The sequence below is a fragment of the Anolis carolinensis genome, chromosome 1 (assembly GCF_035594765.1).
Source record: "Anolis carolinensis isolate JA03-04 chromosome 1, rAnoCar3.1.pri, whole genome shotgun sequence".
Lineage (NCBI taxonomy): Eukaryota > Metazoa > Chordata > Lepidosauria > Squamata > Dactyloidae > Anolis > Anolis carolinensis.
The window spans coordinates 174,138,704-174,160,317 of NC_085841.1; the positions used below are offsets into that span (position 1 = coordinate 174,138,704).

General features: G+C 40.4%; 1 protein-coding gene across 4 annotated transcripts in view; it reads left to right on the top strand.

Moving 5' to 3' along the window:
- The window catches only part of tfap2b (transcription factor AP-2 beta), a 78,344-nt gene that overhangs the window by 26,625 nt on the left and 30,105 nt on the right, over positions 1-21,614 (top strand). For 2 of the 4 annotated variants that reach the window (XM_062959276.1, XM_062959282.1), the window contains exons 4-5: positions 16,867-17,086; positions 19,700-19,840. In XM_062959276.1, the coding sequence (XP_062815346.1) occupies positions 16,867-17,086; positions 19,700-19,840 (361 nt within the window). The remainder of the gene's footprint in view (positions 1-16,866; positions 17,087-19,699; positions 19,841-21,614) is intronic. The other 2 variants (XM_003215197.4, XM_062959292.1) reach the window with 1 other exon arrangement.

Below are 21,614 nucleotides of genomic sequence, written 5' to 3' on the forward strand. Positions count from 1 at the left end.
AAGGGGGCTAATACAGAAAATTAGCCTTAAACGAGCTCTGGAGATCTCCCAATGAAAGAGCCATTTATCACGCTGGCTACCTCCACTCCACTCGTTTGCGTTCCCGCTCGCTCTCTCTACTGGGAACAACTCATTTCCTCTTAACTAAATTACCTCAGAAATGTCAAGGAGGCACAGATCGCAAACATAACGAGAGGGAGGGGGAGAGGAAAGGGAGGGCAACATATTGTGTTGCTGCACCGAAAAGAGGGGGGGGGGGGCGGGCAGAGAGAGAGAAAGGGAGACAACCCATCTGTTTGCCTCAGTTCCAGATAAGTAGGTGGAGGAAGGAAGCAGCAAAGAGATAAATATTTAAGAGACTCTGTGCTAGAGGAGGCTTAAAGCGGGGCGAGATTAGATTAACAGTTTGATCCAAGGCATGTTTCCTGTGAAGTCGGGCCGGCTGAGCCTAATAGGATTTCCTCGCTGGGAAGGGCGAGTAATAGGATTGAAGCGCTAGCCGGGAGCAGCCGATACACAGCGCTGCACTGCCGGGCCTCCCGACCGAAGGAGACTCCGGGAATCGGGAAGGTTTCACTCAAGGCTTGGGTTTCGGCCCTTTAGCGGAGGGGGCGCCCAAGGGGGAGGCTTTAGGGCATGGCTGCTGCTTGGATTTGGATCCGGTTTGGCTCCGGGGTCTTTCTGGGGTAGGAAAAGAGTAAAGTACTCGAACCTGGAGCAGGCAGAAGTTCCGGCTCTAATTCCAGGCATCAGCAGCTTTAAAACCCATGGATGCAGAATCCGTGGATACAGAGGGCCAACTATGGGCTCTTCCACACAGCAATATAGCCCAGAATATCAAGGATAATCCCACAATATCTTCTTTGAACTGGGTTATCCCAGGCCCCTTCCACACAGCTGAATAAAATCCCACATCATCTGCTTTGAGCTGGAATATATAGCAGTGTCCATTCAGGGCTCTTCCACATAGCCCTATATCCCAGAATATCAAGGCAGAAAATCCCACATTATCTGAGTATGGACTCAGATAACCCAGTTCAAAGCTGATATTGTGTGATTTTCTGCCTTGATGTCCTGGCTTATATGGCTGTATTGGAAGGACCCTGAGTTCACACTGCCATATAACCAGTTCAAAGCAGATAATGTGGGATTTTATACAGCTCTGTGGAAGCGGGCTATAACACTATGGGCCCTTCCACACAGCCCTATATCCCAGAATATCAAGGCAGAAACTACCACATTATCTCCTTACAAACTGGGATATATGGTAGTGTGAACTCAAATAACCCAGTTCAAAGCAAATATTGTGGGATTTTTTTTGCCTTGATATTCTAGGTTATATGTCTCTGTGTGAAGGACCCCTGGGAGGATAACAACTACTTTCACAGTCAGTTCCTCACAATTAAACAGGAAATGACGTAGTCAAACCAGGAACTGGTTTTTTTAAAATTTTCAAATATGGTTACATAGTGTTATAGGTCCCTTCCACACAGCTGTATACAATTCCACATTATCTGCTTTGATTTGGCAGTGTGGACTCAGATAATCCAGAGCCCTTCCACACAGCCCTATAATCCAGAATATCAAGTCAGAAAATCTCACAATATCTGTTTTGGACTGGATTATCTGAGTCTACACTATCATATATTCCAATTCAAAACAGATAATGTAGGATTTTATTCAGATGTGTGGAAGGGGGCCTTGGTTTTTGTGCCTGCCACAAACTATGCTGAATTGGTTGAGACTCTTATCAGATACTCTTTGAAAAAGTAGAGCCAAATGTGCTCCAGGATGTCGCAAAAACAACATTTTTGCAGTTAATAAACTTTTCCCTTGTTTTATGATAGAACCAATTAGAAATGACATTTTATAACCCAAAAACAAACTTCATGGTTACATAGATGGAAAATAAGTTTGGGGAAATAAAGCATCCCTGTTCTATATCCTAGGATTGTATCCCAGATTATCTTCTTATCCCAGATTATCTGGCAATATAGACCAATATAATCCAATTCAAAGCAGATAACCTGGAACAATTTGGGAAAGGGAAGTTCCAACCTAAGGCCTCTTTTACAAAGCTGTATGAAATCCCACATTATCTGCTTTAAACTGGAATATATGGCAGTGTGGACTCAGATAACCCAGTTCAAAGCGGTTATTGTGGATTTTCTGCCTTGATATTCTGGTTTATATGTCTGTTATATCATTAGGGCCCTTCCACACAGCCCTATATCCCAGAATATCAAGGCAGAAAATCCCACAATATCTGTTTTGAACTAGGTTATATGGTGACTGCCATATATTCCCTTTCAAAGCAGAAAATGTGGGATTTTATTCAACTGTGAGAAAGGGCCTAAGACTCTACCTTTGGAAGACAATCCTGCTAGCAGTAACCATCTAGAATGATCAGAGAGAAGTGATGCAGGTGGAGACACTCGAAGGGTCCTTCCAGACAGGTCCTATATCCCAGGATCTGATCCCAAGTTTTCTGTTTATCCCATATTTTCTGCCAGTGGAGACTCATATAATCCAGTTTAAAGCAGAAAACCTGGGATCAGATTCTGGGATATAGGGCCTGTCTGAAAGGGCCCTTCCATACAGTGATATAACCCAGAATATCAAGGCAGATCATCCACAATATCTGCTTTTTTGTTTATCTGAGTTCACACTGCCATATAATCCAGTTCAATGTGGATTGTTTACAGCTGTGTAGAAGGGGCCTTTGCCTGCTTCCTCAAAGCAGACGAAAGGTGGGGTGCCACTTTAAGGAGCAAACACCAGCAGCTACAGTTAAAGGTAATCTTTATTAAAGGAACTACATTGCTGATAGTGTAGCCTGCTTTGGGCTGATGATATATTCAAGTTAGTTAGGATTGTGGTTGTGGTTGTTGTGCTCCTTCAACTCCCTAGTTTAAAGTTTAGGGTGAGGGGCCTGTAAATGGCCTTGGAGGGCGCCTATGGCAGGCCTTAGTTTGAGGACTTTGGGGTCTCCCCAAATCACCCTCTAAAAGGTGGATGCTTTTCTCCCGGGCCCTTCTGGGGAACATTTCAGATTAAATCAGGGCGTGCTGTGGTTTTAAACTGTGAATTTGTTTTAATGGTTTTTAGCTGGGGGAATTTTTAAAGACGGTTTATATTTCATCCTGTTTTAATGTTTTTATATTTTAAACGGTTATGATGATGCTTTTATGTTCAGCAGTTTTGAGTCCCCGTGGGGTGGAGGGAAATAAAGGGTTAATAATAATAATAATAATAATAATAATAATAATAATAATAATAATACGTTATAAATTATTATTATTATTATTATTATTATTATTATTATTATTATTCTGGGAGAAACAGGGCGGATGGAGATATCTTTAGTGTCTTTAGTGGGAAACAATACCACTCCAGGGCAGCTCACTCGGGGCTCTTCCATACAGCCATATAACCCAGAATATCAAGGCAAAACCCCCACAATATCTGCTTTGAACAGGATTATCTGAGTCCATACTGCCATATATTCCAGTTCAAAGCAGATAATGTGGGATTTTATTTAGCTGTGTGGAAAGGGCCTCTGTTTATTTTAACAGGATCCCTTCCCCGGTGAAAAAACGACTGTCCTGACCTTACATATATGGAAGCTAACCTAAGAATATGAAGTATTGAACGGGCTAAAAACATGTCCCCTTCTTCTCAAAAGCTGAGCAGAGACAGGGATCTTCCTGAGCTGCGATCTCCTCCGTTGTTCTCGGTGGTGTGGCAGTGGCTGAGATGCTTTTCCCCTCCCCTTTGGAGCCCAGCTTTAATATATGCACCGAAAATAGTAAACAACATGTAAAGAAGGGGACGTTTCACGCTGCGTGGCTCCACGCTCCATTTCCTTGCCGTTTGGTGCTGCCGTTTGAAGGCGGTTTCCCCCCGCCTAAGAGCCGGCGTTTGTCGGGAACGGGCTTGCTCCTAATTACGAACAAATCAAGCGACTCTTGCCGCTCTCTCGCCTTTATTGATAAGCTCAAGAGAAATGGAGAAGGGAGGAAGGGATGGGGAAAGGGAGGCACCCCGAACCACCTTAGGAGGCCTGGCTGCCTCCGGGATGCTGGGTTTGAGCTGGAAAAGGTGACGTTTGCAGTCTGGGGATTCAACGAAAGCTGAATCTACATTATTATTATTATTATTAATTAATTAATTATTATTATTCTATTTATTTATACCCTACTTTATCTCAAAGCGGCTACCATATAAATGCAGATTAACCGCATTGAATTACATTATATGGAAGTCTAGGTTCATCCAGTTCAATGCGGTTAATCTGCTTTCTGAAATTGTACTATATGGCTGTGTATTTGAAACCTGAATAAGATGAATAAAACCCCACATTATCTGCTTTGAACTGGAATATATGGCAGTGTGGACTCAGATAACCCAGTTCAAAGCAGATATTGCGGGATTTTCTGACTTGATATTCTGGGTTATATGACTGTGTAGAAGAGCCCATGGAGCAGCCACCCTGCGACAAATAAGAAAGAATAACCCTTCTTTTTAAGGACCCCAGGGCCCCTTTTACAGTGTCATGTTAAATCCGGAGTATCTACTTTGAATTGGATTATATGTCAATGTAGACTCCTATAACCCAGTTCAAAGCAGATAATGTGGAATATTATCAAAGGAGGTGTTCTGCATGGATAATCTGGATTATATGGCATCGTAGACCCAGATCCATGGAATATGAGTAAGGAAAGAAGAGGACAATAGAAAAAAAAAGTACAAGAATGGATCTCTCTTAGCCCTGTTCTACTGCCCTTCCACACAGCCATATACCCCAGAATCAAAAGGCAGAAAATCCCACAATATCTGCTTTGAACTGGGATATCTGAGTCCACACTGCCATATATCCCAGTTCAAAGCAGAAATTGTGGGATGTTACTCAGCTGTGTGGAAGGTGCTTATTCTGTCATATAAAATCCAGATTATCTGCTTTGAATTGAATTATATGGCAGCATAGACATAGGCCCCTTCCACACAGCTGAATAACATCCTACATTGTATGTTTCGAACTGGAATATAGGGCAGTGTGGACTCAGATAACCTCGCTCAAAGCAGATACTGTGGGATTTTCTACCTTGATATTCTGAGTTATATGGCTGTGTGGAATGGCTCTCAGATAATCCAATTCGAAACAGATAATGTGGATTATCTGCATTGATAGTCTGGATTATATGACAGTGGAGAAGGGCCCCAAGGGATAAAAAGAAACTGGGTTTTGATACAGGTGAAACAGGTTATCTTTCTCACACACATAGGCAAAGGTTCACTATTGGGGTAATATATCCTGTTGGATTTAGGAAACGAGCAGCAATTGAGGCCCCTTTCACACAGCTGCATAAAATCCAGAACTAGACTATATGGCAGTGTGGACTCAAATAATCCAGTTCAAAGCAGATATTGTGGATTATCTGCCTTGATATTCTGGATTATGGCTGTGTGGAAGGGCCCTTAATCACAAAGCTTGGCGAGGAAGTATTTGAGTGTCTTCTGAAAACAGGGCCCTAACCAGAAAAAAAAAATTGGGGGAAGGGTTTTAGAAAATTTGGGGGGGGGGGGTTGAACCCCTAGCCCCCCCCCCCCCCCCCCGCCTCCTACAGACCTGTCAATATCTGCTTGAGATAGTGCCTGGAGGGGCCTTCGCTGGAGGGAAGGATATGAGAGGTAAAGATGAAGTAATTTGGCCACATAATGAGAAGACAGAAAGGCTTGGAGAAGAGAATGATGCTGGGGAAAATGGAAGAGGAGCCGACCAAGGGCAAGATGGATGGATGTTATTGTTGAAGTGACTACTCAACCCTTGAAAGGGCTGGGGGTGCACCGACCACAATGTAAAGAGATTATAGGAGGCTTGGGTTTGGATGGGAATATTTTAATAAATCAAATGCAGAAATTCCATACTTCGCACTTTAACAACACAACTGTTCAGTGCTAAGGCTTCCTGCCAAATGGAACTGTAGAGAGGAGTCTACTGAACAAGCCAGTACCTGCCGCATACCAGCACTGCCATCTGTTGATTTGGCCCTCTGCCTGCATTGATTCTTTCTGCGTGGATTCAAGGGCCCTCTGAAGGCAACAGTAAGGCTGCTGTGGCCCTAGATGAAGGAGTGTGACACTCCTGGTGTAGACCCATATAAGACTGGGTCCAGGAAACTTTTTTCCAAAATGACTTTTCAGGCCAGTGTCTCCTGATCTGGCACAAGATCTCAACAAGGCCCTGAAATTACTATCATTATGTAAAGATTCTCGATCCTGAATCATTGCTCTCTTTTTAAGCCAGTTCTTGTCAGGCCAGAGGACAAGTTTCTTTGTTTTCTTCTGCTTTCTTTTTATTGCCTTTATCATGAGGATGGGTTACATCAAGATGTTTTTCACTGTGAACTAGCATGAAGTTTTCAGACAAATACAAGTGGTTCTAATGGCACTTGTTTTTTGGTGCCCATTGAAGACTTCTATTGCCTTTTTCTATTGCACAAATTGTTTAGCAACTGAGTTCACATTGTAGATGAAATGAGTAGGCCAACCAGGGAAATCTGCTGAACCATTTGGGTGGAAATCTTAGATGCCTTTTCTTATCCACAGGAAGTACATATCCTGGCAATGGAGTCTGTGGAGTTTGCACTAATTGAGTTTTCACTTGGTCATCGGAAAGAGTTTTGTTTATATAAAGTCCAGGGTGTAACAATGACACGGCTTCTTCTCTTTGCTGCTGTTCCATGGGTGTTTTTTTTTTTTTTTTTTTTGGGCAGAGCTTGGATTAGGTGGACCAGTGGGAGACACCTCTTTTTCCACAGTTTCCTCATTTTTCACCTGCCATTCAGATCAAATCCCCTTTACCTGACAGTTGCGGGTAGGCCACTTCTATTGTGTCAGCTATTGCAAATGTAAATTGGTAGAAAAGGTAGGTAATGAAAGTGTGAATAATCAAAATTTGGTTAAGATAGTGCTTGTAGTTCTGGAGGGACTCTAATTTTTGCTTCTCATAGACTTGGCATGGGGATTTGGTTTACCAGTTAAATTTCATGAGTAAACCAGTTTTTTTAACCTGGAAAATTTCGGGGGCGGGGTGGTGGTGGTGGTTTGAACCCCTAAACCGCCCCCTTGGTATGGGTCTACACTGCCATATATAGTAGTCTCTCACTTATCCAATGTTCTGTATTATCCAAGGCAGTCTGCCTTTTAGTAGTCAATGTTTTTGTAGTAAATGTTGCAATGTTTTGGTGCTAAATTCGTAAATACAGTAATTACTACATAACATTACCACGTATTGAACTGCTTTTTCTGTCAATTTGTTGTAAAACATGATGTTTTGGTGCTTAATTTGTAAAATCATAATGTATTTTCATGTTTAATAGGCTTTTTTTCTTAATCCCTCCTTATTATCCAATATTTTCGCTTATCCAAGGTTCTGCCGGGCCGTTTAGCTTGGATAAGTGAGATTACTGTAATGCCTTAGAGAAGGCGGGAGTGCGCTTTGTCCATGTTCTAAAGGTTCTCTCAATCTGTGAGTCCCTATGTGTTTTGGCCTACAACTCCCAGAAATCCCAGCCAGTTTACCAGCTATAAGGATTTCTGGGAGTTGAAGGCTAAAACATCTGGGGAACCACAGGTTGAGAAACATTGCTCTAAAGTTTTCCCATCGCAAGTCCTACTGCTGAGTGCTTAGTAGATTGGTCGCTAATTACAAATATATGTCCCTTGACTGGAAAATAGAGGCTGAAATTAAATACACTTTGCTTGAACATTGCATGATGCTCAGTGACGCCTCCGCGTTCGTGTAGACGCTACACGGACACCTCGCGCGGGGATCCCGAGGAAGGGAAATCTCCGAACTGCATCACCTCTGGCGAGAGCGCGGATATTAAAGTAATTAGGCCGATCTAGATAACGCGATTCCCTACCCTTCCTTTCTTAGGAGGCGAGCTTGTTCCCTTTTTCTTGAAGGAGAATTAGGTAATTTACAAAAGATGGCAGGGAGATTAGCGCTCCCATCTCCGGAGCTATGAAATCGCGATGGTTATGGTTGGGGAAGCTGGCAGGAGCCCTGGCTGGGTTGGGAATTGCTTTGCACAAGTCTCCTCCCTGTTGACAAAAGGCCAGCAGCTGCTTTTCAATGGAGAGGTGGGGAAGCGGGCAGGGAGAAAGGCCCTGCGTGGAAAAGACACGGGTGGAAAGTGTGCACAGCTTCAGGGCCCTTTCACACAGCCATATCACTCAGAATATCAAAGCACATAATTCACAATATCTGCTTTGAACTGGGTGAGCTGAGTCCTCGCTGCCACATATTCCAGTACAAAGCAGATCATGTGGGATTTTATCCAGCTGTGTGGAAGGGGCCTCAGAGTTTCCCCCCTCCCCAAGCACCCCTTATTTGTTTCTAAAGATAGCATTTTTATTTATCATTTCCAAATATTTTTTCCAGAGGGTATAGTAGGGAAAAGGGGGCTAGTAGGGTACTCATTATAGTGTTCGTAAGTTAAATCTTAACAAATATCTAGTCAATAAGGGGAGAGGAAACAGTACAGAGGGCAAGGGAACAAACATATAACATTTGATTGGGTTATATCTAAGGGCCCTTCTACACAGCCATATAACTCAGAATATCAAGGCAGAGAATCCCACAATATTTGTTTTGAACTGGGTTATCTGAGTCCACACTGCCATATATTCCAGTTCAAAGCAGAAAAATGTGGGATTTTATTTAGCTGTGTGGAAGGGGACAAGGTCTTGGATTCTGTTCCCCAAACACGCATTACTTGTGATGCTAAAGTTTTGCAAGTGTGATATATTCTCCATATCAAAGAGAATTTCTTTATCTTATATTAAACCAAATAGTCTAATATTCCTGAACCATCTTCTTATCTTTTCTGACTAGGTCAAATTTCTTCTCCCCCTCCCCCCTCCTCCTCCTAAGTTCTTCTTGGTTGTTCCTGTTAATTTATTTCTTTTAACTCTCTTGTTCAGTTTTGTTTATTGCTAAACTTCATCTTAAAAGTCAATTGAATTAATCTGTTTGTTAGTAGGTTAGTATTTATGTGTACAAATATGCTATACATCACTATCTTTCTTCTCTTTCTTGTTTTCCTCTACGCAAACTTTATATATTTCTACGCAAATATTCCAAATTTACTTAGCAGGCAGGTACTAGGTCTCTATTAACCAGCATGAGGGGTTAAGCAATAGTGTCATATATATATAGTACGAATCCTATTTTAGATTGACAAATTAAAATCCCATTCTTCGTAATCTCTTATACAGTCAAACTTTGTTTATCCCTTCCTATCATTTCAAAAACTTGCAGTTCAATTATGCGTAGTCATTCAGAACTATGATTTCCTTTGCATTCATTTTTTGAGGTCTTTCAATTGCCATTACAGATAGCTTCGAGGGTCCAATCCAACTGTGTCTCTTTAAGTTCTTTCACAAAATTTCGATTTATCATCTTCATCAGACTCTGGACCCCTTCTGTCATATCTCCCAGTTTAATTTGAGGCTTCCCTTGTTCTGACTGTGCATTTTGTTGCTGAGTTTCTATCTGGAAGCACACCTTATTTGAAGGCAAGTCTCCTTGTCCTCAATAGGGGAATGTCTTTCTGAGGGTGGGTTTCAGTTTTATGCTCTGATGAGTAATGAGTAACTGTGTTTGTTAGAAAACTAACACTCCCATCATCCCAGGTCTATCCCCCTCAAACACTGCCAACAGCTTTGGATATGCGTGGACTGCAACTCCAATAATATCAGGTCCAACCCCCCAAATAAAACCCCCACCAGTATTTTCTGTTGATCCTGGGGTGGGGGGTGGGGAGTCTGTGTACCAATTTTGGGCCATCCTTGGAGGGAGTCACAGTGGCCTTTGGCTGTGGGAGTCGTCTTGGAAATTGATCACAGATACTCAAACATATCTTCACTTTTAGTAAATATACTAGCTTAGGTACCAGGCAATGTTCAGGTTAGGTAATTTGTAATGCTATTAGAAAAAGTCGGTCTTTGCTTTCATTTTTTATGACTGCTCCCATTAGAAAATGCATAAGGATGTGAGTGAACTACCATTCCCAAAATAGTGGGTCAATCACCTCCAAACCCTGCCAGTATTCAAAGTTGGCCACGTTGGGTCTGTGTGCCAAGTTTGGTCCAGATCTGTTATGGGCTGGATTCAGTGCTCTCTGGATGCAGGGTGAACTACAACTCCCACCAGGGCGGGTCAGTCCCCTCAAAACCCCTCCAGTATGTTCTGTTGGTCCTGGGATTCTGTGTGCCAAGTTTGGCCCAAATTTGTCATTGATGGGGATCACAGTGGTTTCTGGAATTGGGAGCCAATAGGAAATCTGTCGTAAGATTACATACCCCTCCGCCCACATACACACATACATTCACTTTTATTATATCCACAGAAATAGATTATTATTATTTCATTTGCATACTTTGAAGAACTGTCCTTGGTTTTGAGGGTCTGGGAAATTCTTTGATGTAAGCCTCAATAGACAGTGATGCAAACCACTTTTAAGATTTGTAAAGTAAGAAAGAAGGACAAAGAAAGTGATATGTTAGGGCTGCTGCATGGGTTTTTTTTGGCACTGAGGGAGGCTAGTAAAGCTCCATTGATCCTGAGTCTACTAATGGGAAAGTAAAGTCTAGTAAGCTTTTGAGACATATAAATCAAGTACAAGTAAACTAAGCATTGAAAGTTCTTTATACAGGGCCAGGCACGAGGCATGGTAAGTGTCTCGGAGCACGTGAAGAATGTTTCCTCTCCCCAAAAACCAATGTCAAGCTTCAGGGATATGTCTTTGGGGTAAATCTGCCCACGCGAAGCAGGTGAATATACCACTGAATTAGACATGTAGAATAATCACAGGATGTCTTAAACTTACACCTGTTGACAGACTGTATAAGCTAGCTGGCATCCCCCCCCCACGTGATGTGTGATGGGAAGTTGCTGCCAATTGTGAGAGAAATAAATTGAACACTGTGAAAGCCACCCACTGTATGGCAATCAGCTTCTTACCAGTAGACTTAAATCAAGGAAAAGTTTCATGAGAACCACCACTCCTCTTAAACTTAGAATCATAGAGTTGGAAGAGACCTCACGGGCCATCCAGTCCAACCCCCTGCCAAGAAGCAGGAAAATCACATTCAAAGCACCCCCAACAGATGGCATTAAAATCGTAATAAAACTTACATTTTAGTCACATACAGTAACAATATTGGAACTTCGATGATATTTTCAGGCTACTAAAGGATCCTTAACATTTTAAACATATTGTGTAATGTTTGAAGGGGGCCAGTCCACTACTGAATTCAAGAGAATAGCAGCATTGCATTATTAGTATTTCCTTCAGGTGTTGCAAAAGTGGAGCTTCATTTAAAATTGGAATTGTGCTTTCCTTTGCCCTAATCCACCATTAAATAAGTTTAATCACAAAGGACACTTTCTGCATTTTAAACATGAAACTGTATTGCATGTCAAGACAATTTTCATTCAAAAGTTATGTGGATGCTAAACTTGCAAACAGAAAAAGTCATTAAAGTTTAGCAATTGGGTTATTTTTTTTTCAAAAGGCCAGTGATACCTGTGTGTATGTTGTTTTTATACTTATATGCATAAAAGATCTCTGCTCTGATGAGATTACGGGGAGTATTATTCACCCAAATATAACATTTTCCTTGGCTGCCTGATTTTTCCCCTTTGTATTAGCTCTCACATTTATGTGAGAGCAATAGGACCACAACCAGCATGGTTACTTTCCCTCTTCTTGCCTGTCTTTATGAGCCCAAACCATATGAGAAAGAAATACTTCTATTGGAAATAATATGATCCCACTGAGTTTGCATGGGGCCTAAATAAGCAGCAGTTCAAGGTCCTTGGCTCAGTGGGTTTGTGAACCATGCAAGAAATCTCTCCATTGTGAGGGAAAGGTATCCTTGTAATACATACATTCATTTGGATAGTGGCCTAAAAGCCATCATTGCTTTCAGTTGCTACATAACTACAAGAGCCCTTACAAACAACAGGGTAACTCAATAAGGTGAATAAAGAGAAGGAGGATGGTGCCAAGGTTTAATTATAGCTGACTCTCATTATTTCTGGCATCTTGTAGTGGCAGCTATGCTGTAGGAATACTAAGAGATTCATCAACGGATACTCTAAAAATATAGTCTTAAGAACAAACTCATTCGTAATTTACAGCCAGATAATATCTGCCTTTTGTTCCACACAATTTGTTTTGCAATGTCTATTCTATGTTTTGACTCTGCAAAGCTGATCCCTGAATTCCAACTCACGAGATGGACTTGAAATTAAGCCAGTATTTTCACACTGATTATTCTGACATGACTTGAACTGTACAACGAACTCTTCACATTCACTAGGGTTAGAGGCACAGGGCCCCTGTGACAGTGAAAAACTGCAAATAGTTTGTTATTTTTTTTACTAGAGAAAATACCTCTCTAGGAATGCCTGTCTTCCTGCTGGAAGTTGACCATAGAATTACATTTCAGGACATTCAGATTCCAATAAGGGTGCTCTTTGAAGAAATCTCTAAGTCCTCCAGTGTAATTCTATTCTCAACTTTCTGCAGTCACATTTTTTTCATATCAGGAATGGCTTGAGAAACTGCAAGTCGCTTCTGATGTGAGAGAATTGGCCATCTGCAAGGACGTTGCCCAGGGGACGCCTGGATTTTTTTGGATGTTTTTACCATCCTTGTGGGAGGCTTCTCTCATGTCCCCGCATGGAGCTGGAGCTGATAGAGGGAGCTCATCTGCGCTCTCCCCGGGTTGGATTCAAACTGGCAACCTTCAGGTCAGCAACCCAACCTTCAGGTCAGCAGCCTTGCTGGCACAAGGGTTTAACCCATTGCACCACTGGGGGCTCCTACAGTTACACTGAACTTAGAGATTTTAAGATAGAACATTTTAACCAAAGCTATAAATAATCACACCCATGAAATTCAGAACCGCAAGTTTGCAGGGATGACTGTAATACAATGATTGACTTGAGAACTGTCCTGACCAGCCAGGAATTGTGGCTCATCATGTTACATGCTGCAGAGGTGAGGATGACCCATCACCAATGAAAACCTTTCCCTTGATACCACAGTTGAAGGTAAAGGATTACTGAACAAAAGTGATGGAAGGGAGGATGGAGAGGAAGCACCAGCAAAGCTCATGCACTGGTTTCTTGGTGTATTTTTAATTAAAAAGAATTTTAATAAATCAAAAAATGGAGCACAGCAGCTACCTTCTGCGGTTCTCGAGACCTTAATCACTAGTAAGGAAATCAAAATGTGGCCTCCCTATAAAGTTAAGCTGAAGCATGGACCACATGCAAGGTGGAGAATCTCTGTTCTCTAAGATTCTAAGCAAAATGAGCAACACCTCAGTGGGTAGGTGGGTTGGGGGGCTATCTGGCATCCTACTGAGTCTACACAGGGGATAAATTTACCCCATCCTGTGCTAGACACCAGTAGTTTGTCAAATTTGCTGCTGCAACACCAGCTAAAGCTCCAGGAGTTTCACTTTAAAATATAGTAATCCAGAGCATCTTCTTTGCTTCCAAGGTGAATCACACTTCCAAGAGGTGGGTTCACCACCTCTCTCTCTGTGTATGTTAACTGAGTCATTTCTTGGCATATGTTTGTACTGCACTTTAGCTTTGTACTCAGTCCTGCTGAGTGACTGCAAACTGGGGTATAAAAGGAGAAACTAGTTGACAAAGCATGTCATTTGAATTATTAAGTCTTCTACAGAGCTCAATAGTATGAGAAGGCATTTGACAATTTAAATTGGAATATTATGCTTGCAGTAATAGAAAAAAATGAATGTGGGACACAACTTCAAACTAAATGCAATCTATGATAGACAAATGTGCAAAAATATGAATAAATGGACAATTAGCCAACATTTGCAAAACAGAAAAAGGAAAAAGACAAAAGTATTCAATTTCCTTACTTCTTTTTATTCTAACTTTGAGAATACTACTAAGAGAAATAAGACAAAAAGAAGAGATTGAAGAAAAAAGAATCCAAACAATTGAGAACACTGAATAATGATTGTATTAGAAGGTCTGTTGGAAATCATAATTTCTCTTATGAGATGCATGGAATAATATGGAGAAGAGGCAGGTTTCAGAGTAAATAAACTAAAAGCAAAATGTTGATGAAGAATTTAACACAAGAAGAAGTCGTACAGTTGGAAAAGTTATCTGGATGCCTAGTGGTAAAGACATGGAAATATTTAGGAATAAATTTATCAAATAGAAATTCAATTTTATTCCAAGATAATTGTGAAAAGATATGGAAAGGAATAAAATAAGACTTACATAACTGTAAAAGTCTTAATCTCTCACTATTAGGAAGAATATCTGCCATAAAAGATATTCTAAGTTTTGATCTGAGATAATTCCTGCAAAATGATGTATAGATGGTACATGACTCCAGTCAAACTAGTGAGGATGCACAAGGACACTAAAAATTATGTTGGTAATGTGAAATGTATTAAGGTACTTTTTATTGTATGTTGCGGACATGCGACAAAGCAAAACAATTGAAGATTGATACAAAAACGATTATAGAAGAAATTTAAAATTGGAATATAGCTAGATTCAATTTTATTTCTACTGGAATTTCCAAATGGACAAACAAAAACAACGCATTTCAACTTATTACATTATATGACTATTGCAGCAAGACTGCTTTATGCACAAACATGGAAAACTAAAGAGCTATCTTTAAAAGAAAACTGATAGAAACAGACAAGTCATTTTGTTTGAAAAAGGTTTTTCTCTAGTAATAGGTTTTTTAAAGGAATGGGAACCAATTGTATTATGTATAAAGAAAAAAAAAGAAAATATAAAAATGCTTGCTAATTTTGAAGATTTGAGTAAAATATTGAGATAGTAAGGCAGAATGAAGAAACTGTCTAAAATAAAGAAATTAGTGAGATTACAATAATATTTTCATTGTGTGTCTTTGAGGTAGGAGGTGGGAACTCCACTTCCACCTTTTTATTTTTTTTATTACTGTTTTTAGTGGGGAAGGTGGAAGAAGTTAGTTTTGATTGGTGCATATAATGGTAGAAGTCACATATGAGAAAATACTGACTATTAAAAAAACCCATGGAACTACATTCCCTGTGTTCCATTATCCCCCCCTTGGCTATATACATCTGTCTAATGAGCACTGGTGATATCAGTTGCTGGTTACTAGATTTCCTCTATATAGATATCTTTGTGTGGATACTGGAGTTGGAGCAGGTAGGATGTGTTGCTGGGAACTGCTGCACAGGCCTTTGCTATGCAAGGTGGATAATTTCTGCTTTGCACACTTGAACAGGTTTTAGTATCTCCTTCTTCTAGGAAAGCATCTCAGGCTGTGTCTACACTGCCATATAATCCAGCTTCTGAATGCAGATTATCTGCTTTGAACTGGATTATACAAGCTTACATTGCTGTATAATCCAGTTCAAAGCAGATAATCTGGATTCAGAAACTGGATTGTATGGGAGTATAGACTCATATAATCCAGTTCAAAGCAGGTAATCTTCAAAGATCTTTCAGCTTCCCATCAAAGTACCTAATTGTCTGATTGCTCCCAGTGTATTGATTCAAATTTCCTGTGTGTGAGGATTCATGGATGAAGACGTGGTTTGTTAACCCATGAGTCAACATGACTTGATCTGACCCTATTTTTCCATGGGGATTTGTGTGTTTATCTTTCTTCTGCCTTTAACTGCTAAAAGACAGGTAAAATAATGTGACTATTTTGTTTGATACAGCAATGTAGTTGTGAAGGGAACTATAGAATTGTTGGTTATATACTTGCCAAAGATACAGAATGTCTTCACTAAAACTAGCTGGCAGATTCCATTGCTAGGAAAATAACTTTTCAATCCAAATAATGAATCCTTTCCCCAGTGATTTACAGTGGTTTCCCTGGCAATTAATTCTAACTTAGTACAGTCCTTTCTTGTGATGCCTTCTTCGTCTAAGTTCTTTAGAGAAGTTAAAGAGACCAATTCTAACTTTATCCTTGTGAAGCAGCAGTCCAGGAACAGAGAGTGCATGCATTTCTAAGTGCAAAGAGTTTGACTGGCATCTTGGTTGCTATTGTGTTATAGTTTGTCTCTACCTTATCCTATGCAATCTTGCTTGTGGAGAAAGGCAGGATACACATTCAAACAACAACAACAGTCCACCCCTTGGTGTGAGAATTAATGTCACTGACCGTCTCCATATAGGCCAGTGGTTCTCAACCTGGGATCCCCAGATGTTTTTGGCCTACAACTCCCAGAAATCCCAGCCAGTGTACCAGCTGTTAGGGTTTCTGGGAGTTGAAGGCCAAAAACATCTGGGGACCCCAGGTTGAGAACCACTGATATAGGCCCTTTTGAAGCTACTTTGATGGCAATTGTAAATGTCATAATTGGTAATCAATGGGTCTGATAGGAAAAGATGCCAGCGTAGTATTTTCCTGTACAAGCATTCTCACAGCTTGGACAATATGGGTCCCTTCCCACATTATCTTTCATCATTTGGCTTTGGTGCTTAGAAATGCCAGACTCCAGATTTCATTTAAGGGGGCTGTTTCCCATGCCGTGATTGCTCCTTTCTAGAACTAAATAACAATATGGTATGGGACCTGGCTATCTAGACGTGATTACCATGTAACAATCTGCCCTGTGGAATAATCCCATAATCATGCCGTACTGCATCTGAAACTTTTCAGAAAGTCATCTAAACCTGCAAGAGAATTAGTCAACAGGACTTACTCCTGGGTGAATGTGGTTGTATGAAACTCCCTACAATGTGATCTTGCCCACACTACTTTTCTCTCTTCCCAGTTCCAGTTCCTCCAAAATCTGTTACTTCCTTGATGATGAACAAAGATGGCTTCCTCGGCGGCATGTCCGTGAACACAGGCGAAGTGTTTTGTTCGGTGCCTGGGCGGCTGTCCTTGCTCAGTTCAACTTCTAAATACAAAGTAACGGTCGGAGAAGTGCAGAGGCGCCTTTCTCCTCCAGAATGTTTGAATGCCTCACTCCTTGGAGGAGTACTTAGAAGGTAAGGCCCTTGGGTTTGGCAGATCTGCAATTAGCAATGGGGTTTACAGGGATTGTTTATGGGGGAAGCTTTTAAAGTAAGCAGTGGTGCTCATGTTTGTCAGAGACCTTGACACTGAGATCGGCTTCCTAGCATTGCAAATCTCTCATCATGGACAGGTCTTATGGAACATATCTCACCACTTGGTAAACAAGGGTGCTGGTGTTTACTCTAGTTAGTTCAACATCATGGAGCTTGTTTTCAAAGTAGTGTACAACTTTGGATTCGTGTATCGGAAATTTTCCACCCTTAGTGGGTCTGATGGTTGAGAGCATATTAAAAACCTTTCTCAGGTGACCCAACTTTGGAAATAACAAGGACAGTTAATAAAAGACTTTTAAGATGTCCTGTTGTAGTACCATTTTTTTTGCTCCACAGTGAGAAATTGTTTCTAGGAGATGTTAATTTGCTCTTAAATATTATTGTATGAAACACAATTTTTTAAAAATTTAGAAGACAAGTTATCACTATTTTGAAATAAATAATTAAACATAGCAATATTTGACTTGGTGTACAAAATAGTTGACATGAGAGCCAGCACTGTACAGTGATTTGAGTACTGGAGTCTGGGACACCAGCTTTTACATCCCTGCTCAGCCATGCAGACCCAATGGATGACCTAGGATAAGGTCTCACACCCTCTCGGAGGCCCCACCTACACTGATTATTTAATATAGTTCAAGGCTAGCTTTGAACTGAGTGGGCATACAACAAATTCCCACGGAAGTATGGGAAAGGAAGTGTGCATCAGTGTTCTGTCAATTGTGTAATCATCACCGGGGCTCAAATTGATTCCAAGATTTCCTACGGAATCATCTGCACAGTGAAACTACTTTCTTCAACACTGCTTTGAAACTGCATTAAATGGTCACTGTAGATGGGGCCTAAACCTCAGAGGAAAGCAAGAGCAACCAACCTACTACTGAAAGTTCAAGAAAACACAATGATAGTTTCATGTTTATGTTGCTGTAAGTTGCAACAAATGTAAAGGCATTCATCAACCACCATGACTACAATTACTGTTTTGTGTGACCCACACACACTGTATTTTATCCTTAATCCCTCCAGCTCTCAACCAAATGATTATTGATAATAGCAGCTTGTTTTAGGGGATTGTTATAAGAATTATTAAGAAAATATAAATGCAGATCTTTAAAATACTAAACACATTGTATTGTGTTTTCCTTCATTGTCGCCCATCCTATCCATATAGGCAATTGGATTTCATAGAGACCACAAGGGCCATCCATTCCACCCCCCTGTCATTTGTGCAACTGCTCTGACTCTTCAGGAACAGATAGGTTTTTGACTCTGATGATCTGGTGAATTAGTACATCATTTGTCTTTCAAAAAGCACTGGAAGAAGTAATCTGGTGATCATGACATATTTAGCTTCCTCAAACATTTCAGAATAATCTTAGCAATCATGGAATAAGAGGCTTAAGATCAGTAACTGGTTAAATAACAGGAAGCAGACAATAGAAAGCGGAAACTCTATAATAGAAGAATGTAAAGAATGAGTCCACCCAGAGAATTGTGGTGGAACCAGATCTTTCTTCATTTTAACTTTTCTTCTTCTTAAATGATTTGGAGTTTAGGAGTCTGCAGATTTAGAGTTTAGGAGTCAGCAGTTAGGTGGTACATTGAAATATTCTTGGTGGTGAAAACTGGACGTTATGGCAACAATATGGCAATTGTAGTACATGTTTACAAAACATTAAGCAAAGCATATCGAAGGAAAATTCCCATTGATATACTTCAGCTGGTGATAACTGACCAAGAATGAGATCTTGACCACTGTGACAGGCAAAAGGGGTGTGTGACATCTATGATAAAGGCAAAACCAAGGTGGGGGTCATTAGGAAAGGCACCAAAACAATTTGGATAATTGTTATTGATAATTCTGGATATTTTGTACACCTTTGTTTTCCATGCTTGGAAAATTATGTCATAGAGCTGGAAAATATGTTCCAAATGCAACCAAAATAACCAGGGGATTAGAACAAATAATACTCAGGAGTTTACAATATTTGGGACTTTTTAATTTAGGAGGACAAAAAGTAAGGTAGGGGTTATGCCATGATAATGATGGATACAAGATTATGCATGATACAGAGAAATAGAAGGATAAACTATTCCATCCTTCGAGAACTCAAGATCATCTCATAAAGCTGAATGGTGGGAAATATGGAACAGATACAAGGATGTATGGATTCACTAGACACATTGTTAAACTGTGGAAGTCTTCATCACCACTAAATAACAACAATCACAATAATATATTTATTTTAACCTGCCTCTCTCCACAGATCAACAACAGATAGCAATACAACACATCACATCAGGTAAAAACGATAGCAATACAACACATAACATCCTTTAAAGACACATATATCTGTTAAACATACATAGGATCAGTTTAAAAGAACATATAAAAGGAGTAATATTGGTTTAAAATTCATAATTTAAGATTCATAGTATATCATAATCTGGATAGGCTTGCTGGAAGAGATTGGTCTGTAATGCTGTTTTAAATTCAGACAGCGTATTCAGCTGTCAAATCTCTTCTGGCAGATCATTCCACAATCTAGGGGTGGCTGAAGAAAACGGCCTCTGGGTGACCGTTGCCAGCCTAGTCCTGACTGACTGGAGTAAACATCCCCCAGAAGACCTAAGTGTACGGGGTGGATTATACGGGAGGAGGCAATCCCGCAGGTAACTTGGACCCAAACCATGTAGGGCTTTAAAGGTAATAACCAACACTTTGTACTTTACCTGGAAACTAATTGGCAGCCAGTGGAGTGATAGTAATATAGGTGTAATATGATCATTCCAAGGTGTACTAGTGACCATTCTGGCTGCCATGTTTTGAAGTAATATGATGAGGTGATGGCCATCATTTTAGTTGGTTTTAAAGGGACCAGGATATAGATACATCCATGGAAAATATTAATAAGGCAACTAAGGACTTATCCTAAAATATGAAATGAGATAATGTAAGTACCTTTGAAACTAAATGAAAGAACAAAATTGGTGGTGCAAGCTTGAGTAGAGTAAGTGTATTTGAGGAAGTAGTAGGCAGGGTATGCATCCCGTCTGAGATCCTTTGGATCCTCCTGCAGAATTCTGGAGTTTGTAGTTTAGTGAGACCCAGAATCTCTTTAGCTAAGCATTTTAAAGGCCCCTCCCTAAACTACAGCCCCAGGATTCAATAGGATGCAGCCACAGGATTTCAAATGGTATGCATACTCTTTACTTACTCGTAAGCTCTAGTGTGATACCAGCTAGTCCACAAAAACTTATGCTACCAACTTCCTTTTTTCACTTAGCCTCTTAGGAATTCCCTTTGTGTGTGGATATTCTAAACTATAGCTATGTCTTTAAATTCTTGTCATCTCATAGTCGTAATAGCTACATATAGCCTTAGAGGCTATATTTCTCAGACTACCAGTTTCTGGTAACTGATATTTAGTTTTAGGTAACTGAATATCAGTAACTCGATCAGCATGCCTGAGAATCATATTTGAAGCCTTTCCCAGTTATCTGGAATGCTCACTGTGTAAATGGAGTGCTGGACTTGTTAGAGCTTTCTTCTGATCTGGCAGAACAGTTCTCCTTAGTCTGAAGCCTCATTTCAGTAGGGAAGTCTATCTTGGACTGAGGTACCCTGATGTCCATGCGGGAAAACTGTCTTATGAGTAGGCCATTTTTTTGCCTCTCTGTTAGATTTCTGGAGTGACTGAGTCTGATTTGTTTTTGGATGTTCAATCACTGTTTTCAGTATGATAAAAATCACATAGCTGTATAAAATCCACATTGAACTGGATTATATGGCAGTGTGGATTCATATAACCCAATACTATGGATTATCTGCTTTGATATTCTGGGTTATATGGTTGTTTGGAGAGACCCCAGGCGAGCAGAGTAAGAGATTACTTTCAAAAAGGAAGTTAGTGCAGATGATGGAGTCCTAATGTAAGGCCTTCAGTATTTTCTGGTAGGTTCTTCTCACTTGAAAACTGGATAAAAGTAAAGATATATATGGCTGGGTCTGCACTGCCATATAATGCAGTTTGAGCTACATTATATGTCAATATAGATCCAGCCCAAATTAAAAAGAAAATATGGAGCAGTTTGCTGTTGGCAGGGATTTCTCTTGTTACAAAAAGCAAGGTCCACCCAGCTGATAGGCAGTCTAGACAGACCTTCGTAAACTGTGGGTCCTGACTCCAAATAGGGCCTCCTGAGTTCAATGTTGGGGTCATGAAAAATTTGGCAACAGTAAAAGTTTTCTGAATGCCACTCATTTACACAAACCTGTTAGCAACAAGGTGCAGAGTTTACAGTGAACTCTGCAGAAAATGCTTCAGCTGTACTCCACGAAAAGGAGAATCAGTCAATCAATCAATTCATTTATTTCGGTCATAGACCAGCACAGGAAATAAAGGTCACAGTTTCACACAAATTTGGTATGTTTAGTACATTTAAG